Source organism: Phyllobates terribilis, unplaced genomic scaffold (genome assembly GCF_046119375.1).
Source record: "Phyllobates terribilis strain yellow unplaced genomic scaffold, ASM4611937v1 Scaffold_9__5_contigs__length_417890890, whole genome shotgun sequence".
In the NCBI taxonomy this organism is placed as follows: Eukaryota; Metazoa; Chordata; class Amphibia; order Anura; family Dendrobatidae; genus Phyllobates; species Phyllobates terribilis.
The window spans coordinates 221,515,511-221,534,486 of NW_027362769.1; the positions used below are offsets into that span (position 1 = coordinate 221,515,511).

The 18,976-nt window shown below is 47.6% G+C and overlaps 1 protein-coding gene across 2 annotated transcripts in view; it reads left to right on the forward strand.

The window, feature by feature from the left end:
• SNX29 (sorting nexin 29) overlaps positions 1 to 18,976 on the forward strand; it is a 564,851-nt gene that overhangs the window by 449,860 nt on the left and 96,015 nt on the right. For both annotated transcript variants that reach the window (XM_073647695.1, XM_073647696.1), the window contains exon 20: positions 9,465 to 9,604. In XM_073647695.1, coding sequence (XP_073503796.1) covers positions 9,465 to 9,604 — 140 coding nt within the window. The remainder of the gene's footprint in view (positions 1 to 9,464; positions 9,605 to 18,976) is intronic.

The window sequence follows — 18,976 nt, forward strand, 5'->3', positions numbered from 1 at the left end:
GATCACCAGTAAGATATACAGAGCCACACTGACTTTCATCGCAATGTACTTGCTAGGGATCAAAGTGCATGTCTGTACCGAGGAGATTCCTTTGTGGCTTCTAGTTTTTATCGAAACCTAACATCTATTATTTTCTTTGAGTTATTTCCTGTGTGACTTCAGATAGGTAGAAGATTTTGGTTTAAAAAAATGACTCTATCTCCTATCCATAACAAAAAACTGACCGACACCTCCTGACAAAGTGAGTAAAATGTGAACATGTGCAAGCTCCACTGCATTGCAAAGGGCTTTTAAAAGTAAGGGTACCCATTATGCAAATTGCCTTTTCAACCATGGAGGCATTTATTTTTTCCCCCTATATGAGGTTGAGTCTCCTTTCGAGAAAAGCATAAACTCCACCAACCAATAGTGTAAAAAAAGACATACTATGAGAGAATAATAAAAACATCTAAAAAACAATACATAGAATTCACACAATGTAAAGAACAAGAAGAAAAGTGGCAGAGCAAGTTGAGAATCCCAGTATATGGTTGTATACTGTATATTCAGTTAGGTCCAGAAAAATTTGGACAGTGGTACAAGTTTTGGCTGTTGCTGTGAACCCACAACACGCAGTCAAAGGAGCTCTCAATGGAAGAGAAACAGACCATCAATAGTCTGGAAAAAAAAGAGAAGAAATCCATCAGAGAGATAGCAGAAATGTTAGGAGTGGCCAAATCAAAGGTTTGGTACATTCTGCAGAAAACAAAAGCGCACTCATGAGCTTGGGAACTCAAAAAACTTGGAGATCCACGGATGAAAACAGTGGTGGAGGATCGCAGAATCCTTTGCATGGTGAAGAGAAACCCTTTCACAACATCGATCCAAGTGAAGAACACACTCTGGGAAGTAGGTGTTTCAGTATCTAAGTCTGGTATGGTGAACTGGCTGTCAGTCAGTGCCGGGCCGCAGTTGCAGCCGCCGTTCTCTATACACTGAGCGGTGACTGAAACTATGCCAGTGCCACCCCTATGACTGAAAGAGCGAAGTTGCCAGGGGAATTAAGTTAATTTCCTCCCGGCAGCGGGGTTCTTAGTGCCGGCGCCACACGGTGTCATAACGCTATTAACCTGCATATTAACCCTATAACTTTAGGTTTATTGCGTTATTTTACATGGAAGGTTCCCTTTAATGAAAGTTTTAGGAGTTTTTTCCAATGGAGGCAAAAACAAGGACTAAGCACACCACAGCTGCTGGTAGGCATCACAAGCCTGAACCTTTACTTTACTTGATGTAGGACATTCTGATGGACTCGAAAACATTTTGACCAATTTCTGTAGTTTGCAGAATGTGAATGAAGCAGGTTATAATGAACTCATAGAAAATGTGATTTTTTTTTCCCTCCTAGCTTGATGCTAGGAGAGATCCGTTTCTGTGGGTGGGCAAATCCACCAATTTATTACTCAGTACATTGTTTGGGCTGGATTGCGAGGCTACTGTTTGTCCTACCAGCTGTCATTGGATTGATCTCATGTCACTAATTAATTGATGACAACATAATTACTACACATAACAGTCAGCCAAATCCCCTACAAGCAGGAGTTTTTTTTCCCTTTTTTTCCAGACACCCACATAACATACATTTTCCTCCATTGTTCCACTGAGCACTGTATTTTCCTCTGACCACTAACTCAATGATCTGTTTATTGTATTGTTGTTTTGCTTTTATGGCTTTTTCAATATCGTTTTTACCAGGCATCGGCAAGTAGTAAATTTAACGACGCTACATCATTAGAACCTTTCTGGTATTGATCTTTCCAAATATACAGAGTGTAGGATGTATAAATCTCATAGGCTCATCGGCAACACATCACAATCAGTCTTGTAAAGTCGCTGCTGGTGACAGTGCCGAGTGCACCCAAGACTCTTCTTCTACTGTAAAATGCCACCTGTCTGATAGACCAGAGCTTAGCAATTTACTAAATAGTGATTATATTAAAAATGCTAAAATACACTGCTTCTCCTTTGATTGGCATTTATACGTTATATATATATTTTTTTTTTTATTTATTTTTCTCCCTTATATACCACCATTAATTTCCACAGCACTTTACAGACATAATCACTGTCCCCATTGGGGTTCACAATCTAAATTCCCTATCAGTATGTCTCTGTAGTGTAGTAATAGACATACTGATTTATCAAAACTGCAGTAAGCAGTCCAGTAGGTGACACATCACTGGAATCCGGGTCTCTGTCCCTGCTCTCAGATAGGGTAGCAAAAACCTGGCAAAAGATTCCCTTTAATTTCTGTTGATGCAGTAGAAAGCCACTGCACAATATACACTCATGGCAGAAAGTGTTGGCACCCTTGATATTGTTCCAGAAAATGAAGTATTTCTCCCAGAAAATTATTGCAGTTACACATGCTTTGTTATGCACATGTTTATTTTCATGTGTGTATTGGAACAACACAGAAAAAAGACAAATTGAACATCATTTCACACACAACCCCAAAAACCAGCCGGACAAAATTGTTGGCACCTTTCCAAAATTGTGGGTAAACAACTTTGTTTCAAGCATGTGATGCTTTTTCAAACTCACCTGTGGCAAGTAACAGGTGTGGGCAATATGAAAATCACACCTGAAACCAGATAAAAAGGGGAGAAGTTGATTCAATCTTTGCATTGTGTGTCTGTGTGTGCCACACTAAGCATTGAGAACAGAGAGAGAAGACAACTGTCTGAGGATCTGAGAACCAAAATTATTGAAAAATATAGGTTACAAGTTCATCTCCAGAGATCTTGATGTTCCTTTGTCCATGGTGCGCAACATCAAGAAGTTTACAACTTCTGGCACTGTGACTAATCTCCCAGGATGTAGATGGCAGAGACAAATTGATGAAAGGTTGCAACGCAGGATAGTCTGGATCAGGGGTCCTCAAACTTTTTAAACAGGGGGCCAGTTCACGGTCCCTCAGACCATTGGAGGGCCGGAATATAGTTTTTTAAAAAAACTATGAACAAATTACTATGCACACTGCACATATCTTATTTTGTAGTAAAAAAAAAACAATACAGGAACAAATACAATATTTAAAATGAAGAACAAGTAAAGGTAAATCAACCGGTATTTCAATAGGTAGGTAACTGTGCCCAATAGGCTGCATAGGTCCTCAATAGGCAGGTAAATGTCCCCAATAGGCAGCATTGGTCCTCAATAGGCAGCATTGGTCCTCAATAGGCAGGTAAATGTCCCCAATAGGCAGGTAAATGTCCCCAATAGGCAGGTAAATGTCCCCAATAGGCAGGTAAATATCCCCAATAGGCAGGTAAATATCCCCAATAGTCAGCATAGGTCCTCAATGGGCAGGTAAATGTCCCCAATAGGCAGGTAAATATCCCCAATAGGCAGCATAGGTCCTCAATGGGCAGGTAAATGTTCCCAATAGGCAGGCTGTTTCCCCCTTATAATGCCATATGCAGGCTGTTCCACCCCTTATAATGCCCCATGCAGGCTGTTCCCCCGTTATAATGCCCCATGCTGGATGCCACCTCCCATATTATGCCCCATGCATGATGTCCCTTTCCCCCCATATAATGCCCCATGCAGGATGTCCCTTTCCCCCCCATATAATGCCCCATGCAGGATGCCACCCCCCATATAATGCCCCATGCAGGATGTCACCCCCCATATAATGCCCCATGCAGGATGTCACCCCCCATATAATGCCCCATGCAGGATGTCACCCCCCATATAATGCCCCATGCAGGATGTCACCCCCCATATAATGCCCCATGCAGGATGTCACCCCCCATATAATGCCCCATGCAGGATGTCACCCCCCATATAATGCCCCATGCAGGATGTCACCCCCCATATAATGCCCCATGCAGGATATCACTCCCCTGTCTTTATAATGCCCCATGCAGCATGTCACCCCCCCATATAATGCCCCATGCAGCATGTCACCCCCCATATAATGCCCCATGCAGCATGTCACCCCCCCATATAATGCCCCATGCAGCATGTCACCCCCCATATCATGCCCCATGCAGGATGTCACCCCCCCATATAATGACCTATGCCTCCATATATTAAAAAAAAAAAATCCAATACTCACCTCACTTCTTACTTGCTGCCGCTGCTCTACTCTGGTCTGGACTCCAGCGTCGCGGCGGCGCTGTCCCGCTCTGCGCTGCCTGTGACTGCACTCGGGAGGGCGCGGTGTAAAGACGTCACCGCGCCCTCTGACCTGAGACGTCACAGGAAGCGCAGAGCAGGAAGACAGCGGATCTGCAGAGGCACGGGGAGAGGTAAGTATCCGCCTGCCGGGGCCCTGAGCAAGCGGGGGAGAAGGGCGGGCGCTGACACCGCTCCCCTCTCCTCTGCCCATAGCCCGGCGGGCCGGATAAAAGTCCTCCGCGGGCCGCATGTGGCCCGCGGGCCGTAGTTTGAGGACCCCTGGTCTGGATGGTGGATAAGCATCCCCAATCAAGTTCCAAAGAAATTCAAGCTGTCCTGCAGACTCAAGGTGCATCAGTGTCAGTGCCAATTATCCGTCGAAATTTGAATGAAATGAAACGCTATGGCAGGAGACCCAGGAGGACCCCACTACTGACAGAGACATAAAAAAACTAGACTGCAGTTTGCAAAATGTACAAGAGTAAGCCAAAATCCTTCTGGGAAAGCATCTTGTGGACAGATGATACCAAGATAGAGGTCTTTTGTGAAGCACATTATTCTACTGTTTACTGAAAATGGAATGAGGCTTACAAAGAAAAGAACACAGTACCTACAGTCAAATATGGTGGAGGTTCTAAGATGTTTTGCTGCCTCTGGCATTGGGTTCCTTGACTGTGTGCAAGAAATCATGAAATGTGAAGATTCCCAAAGGATTTTGTGTCGCAGTGTAGTGCCCAGTGTCAGAAAGCTGAGTCTGCATCCTAGGTCATGGCCCTTCTAGCAGGACAATGATCCCAAACCTACATCAAGAAGCCCCCAGAAATGGATAGAAACAAAGCACTGGAGAGTTCTGAAGTTTCCAGCAATGAGTCTGGACCCAAATCCCGTTGATCACCTGTGGAGAGATCTTAAAATTGCTGTTCGGAGAAGGCACCTTCACATACGAAAGACTTGGAGCAGTTTGCAAAAGAGAGTGGTCCAAAATTCCAATTGAGAGGTGCAAGAAGCTTGTTGATGGTTATAGGAAGCGAATGATTGTAGTTATTTATTCCAAAGGGTGTGCAACCAAATATTAAGCTGACTATAAAAGGACACAACCAGGACATCAACATAGTTAAGGAAGGGCCTTCTACTCCATATACGAATTTAAACCAAATAATGAGTACATAATGGCCCAAATAAGAGCATCAAAAATATCCATGCTAGTGCTCAAAATGCAATTCCGTTTTTATTAATCGGTTACATTGTGGAGAGCTTATACAAATCTCAGAGGCAATAACGGGATAAACAAAGGACTGAGCAGAGAGGCAAGGTAGGGGAAAAGAATAACACGGAGGCAACAGGGGGAAGATAAAGTGCATCTGGTACAGTCCTTATGCAAAGTAACAAAATTGGGTCCCAGTATTATAACAAGGGATATAACAAGGGTAGAAGAATCCATCCCTATATCCCTCTCTAAAGTGCTAACAGGTCCCCAAATGTAAATTATTGCTCACCCATACTGTATCCAGGAGTCGTGCGTCCGTCCGTGTCAAAGTGCAGCCCCGACACGTGTTTCACTAGATGCTGCTTCCGGGGGTATGTGGAGAGGAGTGTGCAATTGGAGAGTTTTATAGAAGCGCCTCTGATGCTTAATTGGCATCACTGGCGCATGTGGGCTGTGTCAGGCCATCAGTGGAGCAGTGAGGGGTTGTTTCCGAGTGGCCACGGGTCAGGAAGAATGACTTCCTGTGATGTCAGAGACACGTGACCACTCTGATGGAAGCCCCGCCCACATGCTCATTCCCGGCCCCACAGCACCCATGTGCGCTGCCAAATTGGCCATCTTTGCTCAGGGCAAGCTAAGGGCAAAATCAGCTCTTTCCACCAATAAAAACGCTAGAAGTGGTCACATGACTGTAACATCATCAAAGGGGCAGAGACAAGGTAAGCAAATTGGCTCTCTTTGCTCAGGGCAAGCTAAGGTCAAAAATCAGCTACAGCCCACCCACCAATAGAAATGGTCATGTGACGGTAACATCATCAAGGGGGCAGAGACAAGGTAAACAATTCGGTCATCTTTGCTCAAGGCAAGCCAAGGGCAACATAAGCTGGAGCCCACCCACCAATAGAGGCGCTAGAAATGGTCATGTGACCATAACATAATCAAGGGGGCAGAGACAAGGTAAGCAAAGGAAGGAAGAGTTCAGATAAAAGAGGGGAAAGAAGAGAAATAGAAAACATTTGAATATATGGACTGTAATTGTAGCCACGGCTGCATAGGCAATGCACAATATATGAAATCACATAATATAAACATAGTGCTGCCATCCATTACGCAAATTTACTTGGCCTCCACAGTCACCAGACCTGAACCCAATCGAGATGGTTTGGGGTGAGCTGGACCGCAGAGTGAAGGCAAAAGGGCCAACAAGTGCTAAGCATCTCTGGGAACATCTTCAAGATTGTTGGAAGACCATTTCCGGTGACTACCTCTTGAAGCTCATCAAGAGAAAGCCAAGAGTGTGCAAAGCAGTCATCAAAGTAAAAGATGGCTACTTTGAAGAACCTAGAATATAAGACATATTTTCAGTTGTTTCACACTTTTTTGTTAAGTATATAATTCCATATGTGTTAATTCATAGTTTTGATGCCTTCAGTGTAAATGTACAATTTTCAAAGTCATGAAAATACAGAAAAATCTTTAAATGAGAAGGTGTGCCCAAACTTTTGGTCTGAACTGTATATGTGCACGCCAATGCTCCAAATAGTTTCTTCCTCCTAATGTATCCAGAACTCATTCTTCAGAGGCACATCGAATAAATCTCACAGTAGAAAATTAGTGAACTAAAGTGACACAAATAAAAAAACACACAATTTAAAAACTGAAGCAGGAGCAAAATAGTCTGGAAGAGTCAATCAGCCTACATCGTTCCTATGCAGAGATATATAGGAGGCTGGAAAAGTCCAGGCAGAAAAAGAGGCAAGGGCAATATATTACAATGACCCAGATTCTGTAACACTCACCCCAGCATGGACTCCCCTCAAAATAATAATATTGGGGTCACAGAGCCCGGTGGAGGTGAACAACTAAGGAACCAGGAGACATATAGTTAAAAATTATCATGATAGCAAGTAAACAAGAGTCAACATTCACGGCGGAGGGATTGGGACGTGATTAGGACATTAAAGGAAGGGCGCAAAACTCTGCCTTTCATTCAGGCCAGCCGGACTCAAAGTGCCGAGATTGGTAATCCAGCAGCATTCGAGTTTTGCCAGCGCTTTTTTGATGTCACTTCCCCAAATTCCAAGCTGGACCCTATCAATCCCACGAACTTGGAGGCTCGTTGGGTCACAGTTATGGAAACGCTTGAAACGTCGGGGAAGAGTTTTCAATGTTTCCACTTCCTCATTATCCCTCGCTGCCTGTATGTCCCTAACATGCTTCCTGGTGCGTCTCCTCAGTTCCCTTGAGGTGAGTCCGACATATATAAGGCCGCAACCACATGTGGTGTAATACACCACACCCGTGGTACTACACGAGATATAGTGGCGTATCTCGTATTCCTTAGATCGATCCGCCGTGACAAAAGATCTAGTTCTTATGATGTTCTTACAGGATAGTCAAGAGCCAAACGGATAACAGCCCCACTTCAGTCGTCCAGTATAAAACTGGAGAAGTGGGGTTCTGATGTAGTAACTATGTACCAACATGTCTTTAAGGCTCCTGCCCCTCCTTGCTGTCATTATTTGTCGTTCTGGTAGAAAGTCTGAGAGAGTTGGCTCAGTTTTCAAAATACCCCAGTGTCGACTCAGGATCCCCCGTATTGCCTGCCACTAATTGTTATATGTCGAGATAAATCTCTTAACCGGGGGTCCTTCGTCCTTCTTTTGATTTTTGTAGCCAAGAAGTGTATGACACTGAGTTTTTTTCGCTCTCTTATACCCCCTACGAATACATCTCCTGCTGTAGCCACGGGCTAAGAAACGCTCACACATGTCCTCGACACATTCTTCGAAATTGGTGTTGTCTGAGCAGATACTCCGAAGGCGCAAAAATTGCTCATCGGGGATCACTTTAATAGTCAAAGGAGTATGTGCCGAGGTTGCATGGAGAAGCGAATTCACAGCCGTGTCTTTTCTGTAGATACTTGTCTCCACCATCTCACCAGGCTGTATAGAGACCCTGATGTGAAGAAAGTCAATGCTGGATTGGTGATGCTTAAATGTCAGTCTAATAGCCAGGTCATTGGAATTAAGTATACCCATAAATTCCTCGAGTTCGGGGACAACTAAAATGTCATCAATATAGCGGAGCCAACACTGAGCATGGGAGTGTGGCCCTCACTGAACACCCCCCTCCTTCCAGTAACCCAGGAAGAGGTTGGCATACGATGGGGCGCACGCCGCCCCCATCGCAGTGCCCCGCTGTTGGAGATGGAACCGATCCTCGAAGACGAAGAAGTTATGGGTAAGAATGAATTTGAGGAGCTCAAGAATCAGTGAACATAGATGGACGTCTCAATTGGACATCTCTAGGTAGTGGCTTACCGCTCTCAGGCCGTGATTATGTCCAATACTGGTATATAGGGCCTGAATGTCTATTGTAACCAGGGACACCCCCGTCTCCAGAGATAAACCATCCTCTCGCCTCAGGACGTCCGGAGTGTCCCTGACATATAGGAGGGCAGCGTCTCCACCATGGGATGCAGATAGTATTCAGTAAATTTACATGTTGCATTGCATAGCCCTCCAATGCCAGAGACAATCGGACGACCTGGGGTGTCTCTGGATTTTTGTGAATTTTTGGAAGTAGATAGAAGGTGGGTGTCAATGGCGAATCGATGAGGAGGCCCTCCAGTATCTTTTTAGGGATGACACCTCGATCAACTGCGCCTTCTAAAATCTTTTGAAGTTCGCCCCAATATTAAGTTGAGGGTGCCAACAATTTTGTCTGGCCTATTTTTGGGGTTTTGTGTGAAATTATGTCCAATTTGCCTTTTTTTCTCTGTTTTTCTGTGTTGTTCCAATACACACACAGGAAATAAACATGTATATAACAAAACGTGTAATTGCAATAATTTTCTGGGAGAAATATTTAATTTTCTGGAACAACTTCAAGGGTGCCAACACTTTCGACCATGACTGTATAAAGTGGCTTTTTAGCAGATTCACCTTGGATGCGTGGTACACTCTGTATGTGAACCCGGCCTTGTAAACTTAAACTCTGTATGCTCATTGAATTCAGACAGCATTCATGTATTGTAGATCTTCTTTGCCTTTGTAACAATTTTAAAATCCATATTTTTGGCTTTTCCCAGGATGCAAAGTTTGTAGAAGAACGACGGAAGCAGCTCCAGATTTACTTAAGAAATGTCATGAACAAAGTCATACAGACAGTGCCAGAGTTTGCTGCCAAACCGAGTAAAGAAAGCTTAATACAATTAATGGCCTTTTTTACGTAAGTTGCCCCTATATTTTAATTTATGCTTGTGCTGGTCATTTGGGAAGTGAATGCAGATAATTTGTAAGGTGTTCTCATGCTCATGTACTAAGAGGTCACATCCGTACAGAAATCTACTGCTACATTTTGTTGTATAGAAGGTTACAGAGGGGAAGCCCCCCGTAAAGGTTCCTAATGACCTCTTTAAATTTAGGTGGTGGTAACGTCATTCTAATTAAGTGCAATCAGTTTATAATCCAGGAATATTTGTTAAAACAAAGCTAACCTGCCCAAGGACTTTAATAGTCCTATCAACATTAAAGGAAATATATCAACAGCATGACTGAGGGGCTGAGAGCCTGATTCCAGCAATGTGTGCCTTACTGGTCTACATGTTGTCATTTTGATAAAATCACAGTTTTTTTTCTGATGCAGATCTAGCAATGCTCAGAATGCTGAGCTCTGTATAACCCCGTCCACACCACTGATTGACAGCTTCCACTGTACATGGATAGAAGGTTGCTAATCTGTGGTGGGGGTGGGGTTACATAGAGCTGGAGGACTAGGAGGCACAAGCCACTTAGTCCTGCAGTGATAATCTGCTGATAAAACACTGATTTTATTGTAAGAGCAACACACAGCCTGTTCAGTGACATATTATTGAAATCAGGGTCTCAGCCCCCTACATCATGCTGCTCTCAGATTACATGACAAAAACTTGCTGATGGATTCCTATTAACAGCAGGCAGAGTGAAGGAACTGCACACCTAAAGGCACTTGGAGATGCTACAAAAAGGATTTATTGTCAATATTTCACGTCAATTGGTTACCCCTCGGTAAGAACAGTATTATTTAACGTTTCTGGTGAAGACCCTTCATCAGACATTTAGGCTATGTTCGCTGCTTATAGGTCAAGGGGATCCAGGGTACCTTGTGGGATTTCCCCACACAGGGACAACCAGGATCCTGCTGTATCAAGGCTTGCGGTGTACACCATTTCAGGGAATCCCACCCTGCACTCTGGATCCCCTATTTGCAGTAAAAATAGCCTATGCGTCTGATGAAGGGTCTTCACCCAAAGCATGATGTAATGCTTTACTTACCGTGGTGTAACCAATGGATATGAAGTACAATAAATCCTATTTCAAGCATCTCCAAGTACCTTTAGGTGTGCAGTTAGTTCCTTATCTCTGTCTACTATTGGTCTACAGGAGCTCAGTTTTTAGCTCCAGAGGAACTAGCACCCTTCTCAAGCTAACACTAATTCACCGGGTGTGCCACCTACCTGTTAGACTCCTTTTAACATACTGAATGATGAAGTGCTAAGCAGCCACTAGAGGGAGCTGGCTATTCTCAATGAACAGTGCTTGCATTATAAATCTATGGGCTGTTAGCTCCCCCTAGTGGCGACTGTGTACAGCCAGTTATATATTATATAGAGAAAACAGTCCCTTGATATGGATTATAAATGATATTATTTAAAAATGTTGAACTTAATATGAAATAATGGACATAACCTTTAGTAAACATTTTGAATATATGTGGAAGTTAGTCTGTCCTCCATTCTGATTTTTGGTATGTGACCTAGTAAATTATATACATTGTATAACGGCATGCACCATGTTGTCACTGGTGTTGTCTAGCTCTATATACCTGCAGTTTTGGTCAAGTCCAATTTAGCACTAGTGGATCGCAATAAGACAAGAAGGAATTACATATACCCCACTTTTTTATTTTTTTCTGTCTGTTTGGTTCCATGTGAATTTTGTTTATTTGTGTTCTCTGTAAATTTTAATTCTGTAAACCATCTCTGACAGCTGGGTGTAACCCCTTAAGGACCCTGGGATTTTCCGTTTTTGCATTTTCGTTTTTTGCTCGTCTTGTTCCCAGAGCCATAGTGTTTTTATTTTTCCGTCAATATGGACATGTGAGGGCTTATTTTTTGCAAGACGAGTTGTACTTTTGAACGACGTTACTGGTTTTACCTTATCGTGTATGGGGAAAAAATTCCAAGTGCGGTGAAATTGCAAAAAAAGTGCAATACCACAGATGTTTTTTTTTTATTATTTTACCACGTTCACTGAATGCTAAAACTGACCTGCCATTCTTATTCTCCAGGTCATTACAAGTTCGTAGACACCAAACATGTATTGGTTCTTTTTTATTTAAGTGGTGAAAAAAAAATCCAAAGTTTGCTTAAAAAAAAAAAAAGGCGCCATTTTTCCCTTAGCATCTCCATTTTTCGGAATCTGGGGCCAGCTGAGGGCTTATTTTTGCGCGCCGAGCTGAAGTTTTTATTGATACCATTTTGGGGTACATCCGATGTTTTGATCGCCCGTTATTGCATTTTATTGCAATGTTGCGGCGACCAAAAAACGTAATTCTGGCATTTAGAATTTTTTTCTCGTTACGCCACTTACCGATCGGATTCTTTTTTTATGTTGATATGACGCGCCCCTGGGCCTGTGTCGCGCTGCGTTGCGCACGCGGGAGCTTACCCGGAGCCGGATCTCTTGAGGGTTGTAGTCTCGTGGCGGTGATCCGGTCCGTGCCCAGGGAGTCAGACTAAGTGGCGCTGTATTAGCGGTAGATGTTGGACGACTACGCCACCCGTTGAGTACAGCTAAGGAGCTGCTGCTGCAGGGCAGACCGCTGAGGCCGGTGGTAGGATTGTGCAGCGTGATAGTATAACCCCCAACGGGAGGGGTATGGCCTCAGGGCAGCCGACGTGGATGATGGGGGTAGCAGGAACCACTCAGAGACGGTACGGTGTAGTTCAGGGTCTTTACTGGTGACAACGATAGACCCTCCCGGAGTACTGGCTAGCGATTGGGGCCTGGTCAGTCCTTGAGCAGATGGGATCTCCCCTGGCCAGGCGGAGTTGTAGGCCTCCCAAACTGACTGTACTCTTCTGGCTACCTTGCTAGAGGCGGGTATAAGTAGCCCACGTCCCTGAGTGTACCGTGTGGTGCTCACCCGTATGGCCGGTGACTCGGGGCCTTCTAGTAGCTTCCGCTCCACGATGGCGGTGCTGGTCCCACGCGTGTGACCGTGCCTTCGGGTTTCTGGGCCAGAGGACCTGCAATCCTCTGCCGGTCGGTTTCTGCTGCTGGATAGGAGTTAGTCCCCACAGCCTCGGACTCCGGGTCCGGAGATAACTTCTCAGTCAGGGCGAGCTCTGCAGCTGCCAGCCCCTGACTCCTTGTAGTACTGCTCCCACAGAGCTCCTGATGTTCTTTCCTATGTCTGCTTCTCTTCTCTGTCTCTACTTCTTCTCTACTCACTAACCCTGCCTCAGCCCTAGGTTTATATAGGGGAAGTTCTTCCCCTCCCAGGACTGAGCAGGAGGTGTGGAATGCACAGGATCCCTGACCAAGAGACCTCCCACCTGCTCTCAGACATAACATTGCTGTTACTGTGGAAACCAGACCCCTGGGGTGCCACATTCCCCCCTAGTGAAATTTAGTACTCCGGGACTAAACATATTTTTAGAAAAACATATAAAGATGGTCACGGCGTGTCCGCAACCGGGTGCAGTTTTTGAAGCAAAGCAAGGTGTCCATTTCACCAAAACAGGGAGACGTAACCAGGTAGGGGTCTGTCCTGCCCCGAGTCCTTAACAATCTTTAGTCCGTCCTGGGTTACGCTCCAACTATACACAAAGGATTCCCGGTAAATCCACCAAAGACTCCTGTAAATAACTAGAAACACAAAATTATACACAAGCAACAATAACAGACAAACATTAATAAAATAACTTAAACACTTAGATCCTCCAACGTGCGGGTAACTGGCCTCTAGTGGCCCTAGTGGACCTACGGAGCTGACTGTCTAGCCCTGAACTACAGGGTGTAGGAGCTGTCAAGGGTAAACTGGGCAGCTGTCTACCGGCTCTTTGGCTCACTAGGGGTACGGCAGGCTCACTATAAGCAGAGGGTTGATCCTCCTGTTCTGCTTGTGTGGAGTCTTCTGCCTCCTGGACCGGCTGCTCTTCCAGCTCTACCTGTTGCTCCGTAGGCACTTGGGATGCTGGTTGGAGGAACGTGAGGACGGGTACCACAACTGCACCATTGACTTGAGTCCAGGACCGAGGGAAGTCTCCGAGCACAGTACTAACCATATCTTCCCTTTCCTCTACGGGTCGATGGTCTTCTTGTTCCTCTTCAAGGTTCCGTAGCTGTTCAGGACACTTCTTCAGGTGATCCCGGGATACAATGGCTATGGTCTCCCCTCCGTCTTTACTGATGGTACAGACTTTCGGGTTCTCGTGGCTTGAGGGCAGTACGGTGTACGGGTCCTTCTCCCACTGGTCGTCCAACTTGTGGAGCCGTCTTTTCCTCTTCAAGACCTGCTCTCCGGGTACCAGGGGAACAGCGGGAGCCTACTGGTTGTAAGTTTTCTCTTGTCTTTCCCTAGCCTGACAGAGACTTCGCTCCACGCTCTCCTGTACTTTCCGGTACTGCTGCTGCCTCTCTGTGTCCCAGTCTGCTTCTGGTGAAGTGTCCTCGGGTGTCAGGACTCCCATTTCCAGGTCAACAGGTAACTTACCAGGTCTCGCCCTCATTAGGTAAGCCGGGGTACAGTTGGTGGAACCTACCGGGATGTGGTTGTATAGGTCCACCAGATCGGGCAGCTTCTCAGGCCACAGACTGCGTTCTTCCAGGGGCAACGTTTTCAGGAGATCCATTACCACCTGGTTCATTTTCTCACAAAGTCCATTAGTTTGCGGATGATAGGGTGTCGTCCTTATCTTCCGGCAGCCATACAGATTGCAGAATTCCTGGAAGACCTCCGCTTCAAAGGCAGGTCCCTGGTCCGTCAGCACTTGGTCCGGGTACCAGTGTGGACGGCAGAAGTGCTGCTGGAAGGCTCTAGCTGCTGTTTGAGCCGTTAAATCCTTGACGGGGACGACAACCAAGAACCGGGAGTAATGATCCACAATGGTTAACGCGTAGACGTAGCCACTTCTGCTTGGGGTCAGTTTTACATGATCCAAGGCTACCAGTTCCAACGGCTGCCGGGTGACGATGGACTGCAGGGGAGTCTTCTGACTGGCACGGTCCTTCCTTCTTAGGTTGCACGGGCCACAGTCTCTGCACCACCTCTCGATGGTTCCCCTCATGCCTACCCAGTGGAACCGCCCACGCAGCAGGAACTCCAGCTTCTTCCATCCGAAGTGTCCAGCCCCGTCGTGGTATGCCTCCATCACCATGGCTGCGTCTCTCCGTGGCACCACTACTTGCCAGATTAGTTCATGCGTCCGGGAGTTAACCATTCTGCGGCACAACTTCCCCTTGTAAAGGAACAGTCGACTCTTCTCAGCCCACAGTTGCTTGGCTTCCTCCGGAGCGTCTGGGTCAAGGCGAGCCTCTGGCCGAGTCAGCATCTCTTTTACCAGCCGGACGGCAGGGTCACTGTCTTGCGTTTCCTCCCAGTCGTAGTGAGGCAAGGGGTTAAACGTAGCGGCTTGCTTACTCCTTACCCGATGGGAATACTGGATAGTCCCATGACTGTGGAACGCGGGGAGTTCGACTTCTTCCAGTCCCTCTGGATCTTCTCCTACGTCCGGTAGGTTTGGCATCCTGGACAGGGCGTCCGCGTTGGTATTGGAGCGTCCTGCCCGGTATTTGATTGTGAACTCGTAGTTGGACAGACGGGCCATCCATCTCTGCTCTAGGGCACCGAGTCTTGCCGTGTCCAGGTGTGTCAACGGGTTGTTATCCGTGTACACGGTGAACCGGGAAGAAGCGAGGTAGTGCTTAAAGCGTTCGGTGACTGCCCACACCACTGCCAGGAACTCTAGCTTAAATGAGCTGTAATTCTCAGGGTTTCTTTCGGTGGGTCGCAGTTTTCAGCTAGCGTAAGCGATTACTCGTTCTTTCCCCTGCTGGATCTGGGACAGTACGGCTCCTAGCCCGATGTTACTTGCGTCGGTGTAGAGGATAAAGGGCTGGCTGTAATCAGGGTACGCCAGGATTTCATCCCCCGTGAGGGCCATCTTCAGCTGGCGGAAGGACTCTTCTTCTAACTTCTCCCATTTGAAGGGCGGCTTCTGGTTCTTGGCCTTCCGGGACTGGCCTATCAGGAGGTCCTGCATAGGAGCTGCCTTTTTGGTGAAACCGGGGATGAATCTGCGGTAATAGCCTACCAACCCAAGGAACTGCCGCACTTCCTTTACACTGGAGGGACTTGGCCATTCCTTAATTGCTGTGATCTTATCAGGGTCGGGAGCCACTCCATCAGCGCTCACCACGTGTCCCAGGTACTGCACCTTTGGTTTCAGGAGGTGACACTTGGAGGGTTTCACCTTTAGGCCGTAGCTTGCCAGAGCTTCGAACACTTCCGCCAGGTGTTTCAGGTGGTCCTCATACGTCTTGGAATATACGATGACATCGTCCAGGTACAACAGGACTGTCTCAAAGTTTCTGTGGCCCAGACAACACTCCATTAATCGTTGGAAGGTTCCTGGTGCATTGCAGAGTCCGAACGGCATGCAGGTAAACTCGCTAAGTCCCATCGGGGTGGTGAATGCGGTCTTCTCCCGGTCCGCCTCTGCTACAGGAACCTGCCAGTACCCACTAGTGAGATTCAAGGTAGAGAAGAAGTTAGCCGATCTTAAAGCAGCCAAAGACTCCTCTATCCTTGGTAAGGGGTACGCATCCTTGTGTGTGATACGGTTGATTTTCCGGTAATCTACACACATCCTCATGGTGTTGTCTTTCTTTTTGACTAAGACTAGTGGAGCTGCCCAGGGGCTACAGCTATCCCTGATCACCCCAGCCTCCTTCATGTCTCTAAGCATCCCCTTGGCGTGTTGGTAGTGTGCAGGGGGTACGGGTCGATACCTCTCTTTTATGGGAGGATGGTCTCCCGTGGGGATGTGGTGTTCTACCCCCTTGACTCGCCCGAAGTCTAACGGGTGTTTACTAAACACTCTCTCGTACTCTTGAACCACCCGATAGACTCCCTGTTTCTGGTGTGAGGGAGTGGAGTCAGTACCCAAATGTAGTTGCTGACACCAGTCCTCCATTGTTTCTTTAGAGCCGTTACCTTCCTCCGGGGAAGATGGAGGCAAGGGTTCTACGGACTGTATGGAATTTTGATTGATGGTATACAATTTGGCTAGCGTGGCATACCGGGGCAGGTACACTTCCCTCTTCCCGATATTTATTATGCGAACGGGCACCCTCCCATGGCGTACATTGACCACCCCCCGTGCTGTCAAAATGGTGGGCCTACTGTCTGAGTAAACTGGTTCTACCATTGCCTGGTAATCTCTACCTCTCAGACCAATAGCTGCCCGGCACCAAATCATCATTTCACTTTTTGGGGGCATGGCAATAGGGAAAGGGTCACACATTCTTACGCTACCAATCTCCCCACCGGAGAGTTCTAGCTGTTGCCGTCGCATCAGTGCCCGGATCTCTTTCTGGAGCACTCGCTGCTGGCCGGAGCTGGCGTTCTTGGCAACCTGCTGTAAAAGGAAAATCACCTCTGCAAGACAATTTTCAATTACATTAGTTCCTAGAGTTATCTTTGGGTGACTCTCGTGTTTGTCAATGTCTACAATGATCAGTCCCTGTGCTGCCAGTTCGACTCTACCGATTTTAATGGTCACCTCTTTAAATCCAATCTGTGGCACGGGCTGACCATTGCTGGCGATGATACTCAAGTCGTCGTCAGGGTAGCGGGTGATATCCGAGTCATTCCAGTACTGCTTGAAGAGCACGTACGGGATGGTGGTGACCTGTGACCCGGTGACCAGTAGGGCACTCATAGGAATGCCATCCAGTACCACGGGTAAGACTGGACGTCCTCCCACATATTTGTCGCGCCAGTTCGATGGGCCTGGTGATCTTTTTCCTGGGGGTTGGCCCTCTACCCCAGGTTGTGCCAGTTTAAAGGACAGTATCTTGCCATATGTCCGGGTTGATTGCAGCGGCGGCAGATGGGTCGTCCGTCCTCGTTGTATCGGTCGCTGGGTCTTCCTCTGGCCGGTGGGGTCCTCCTTGGTCGACGCCACGGGATGTCCTCCGGTCCGGATGCCAGCTGGATCTTCCCTGGAGTGGAAACCTGTAAAGACTGCACAGTTCGGGTTAGCGCAGCAACGCTTTTAGCTAGCTCTTGGACCTGATGGTGCAGGTCTGGAGCCGGGTCATTGTTCAAAGCCTGCGCATCAGCTCCCACAGGCCCTGCCGACAAGGGCGCCGCCTCCTGGTGGTAAGTGGTAGTGGGGCGTCTGGGGGTCACAACGCCACCTGGTGCCGGTTCTCTAAGCACCCGGATGGCTCTGTCCTTGAACTGTGCAAATCCCAGATGAGGGTCCTGTAAGGCCATTGCCCGCAACTGGGTTCGGTGGGCATTGCAATATAAACCCTCTATAAATTGTTCAGTCAACAGCCTGTCCTCGTCTCCCACGCCATCAGGGTCGGTCTGCTTAATGGCTCTCAGGGCCTCTTGTAGGTTCAGGGCATAGTCCCTTATACTCTCATGTGCCCGCTGTTTGCACCCGTAGAATCTAAGCTTGATCTCGGCTGAGGTGCGGGTATCAAAGGTGTCCCTCAGCCGGGTTAGTATCCCTGCGACAGTCCTCCCCCCAGGTGGCCAGGACTTTACCTCCCTTTGGGCTGCTCCGGTTAATTGGGCCACCAGGATGCTCACTTTTTGCTCCTCTGTGAGGGGGTACACCTGGAAGAGGCTATCCAGCTTTTCTCTAAAGTCATGCAGGGTATGTGACTCCCCTGAGTACTGGGGTAGCCAGGCTGCCCCCGGGATATAGGGCATGGTGAAAGGCATGACCGCAACAGCGGTGGCGCTGGCGGGGATTGAAGCGGTGAAGCTCTCCTCCGTATCCGACATCCTTCTCCCCCCTAGTGGACCGTGGCCTACCTTGCGATGATCCTCTTCCGTAGGCCGCGGCTCCGCAGTGGATCGTCAGGGTTGAGGACCTTCCGTCGCGCTCCTGTGACGTTGGCGTCTGCTGGGCTCCTTCCAGGACCTTACGCAACGTCCGGACGTGAGGCGGGGCTTCAGTTCTCGCGCGCTTTCGGAGTCCACGCCCCTCTTCTTCCCGCGCGGCGTCCTCAAGATGGCGTCCAATGGCGGGAAAACTCCACGTATGGCGGGAAGAAGGCCGAAGATGGCGCCGGATGGCGGGAAAACTCCACCGATGGCGGGAAGGAAGCGGAAGATGGCGCCGGATGGCGGGAATCTTCACCACAGGTAAGTTTGAACAGTCTTTTTCAGGCACGCAGTACCCGGTGGTTGCGGGCACGAAATCCTGCCGACTACGCCAAAAGTTGACGCGCCCCTGGGCCTGTGTCGCGCTGCGTTGCGCACGCGGGAGCTTACCCGGTGCCGGATCTCTTGAGGGTTGTAGTCTCGTGGCGG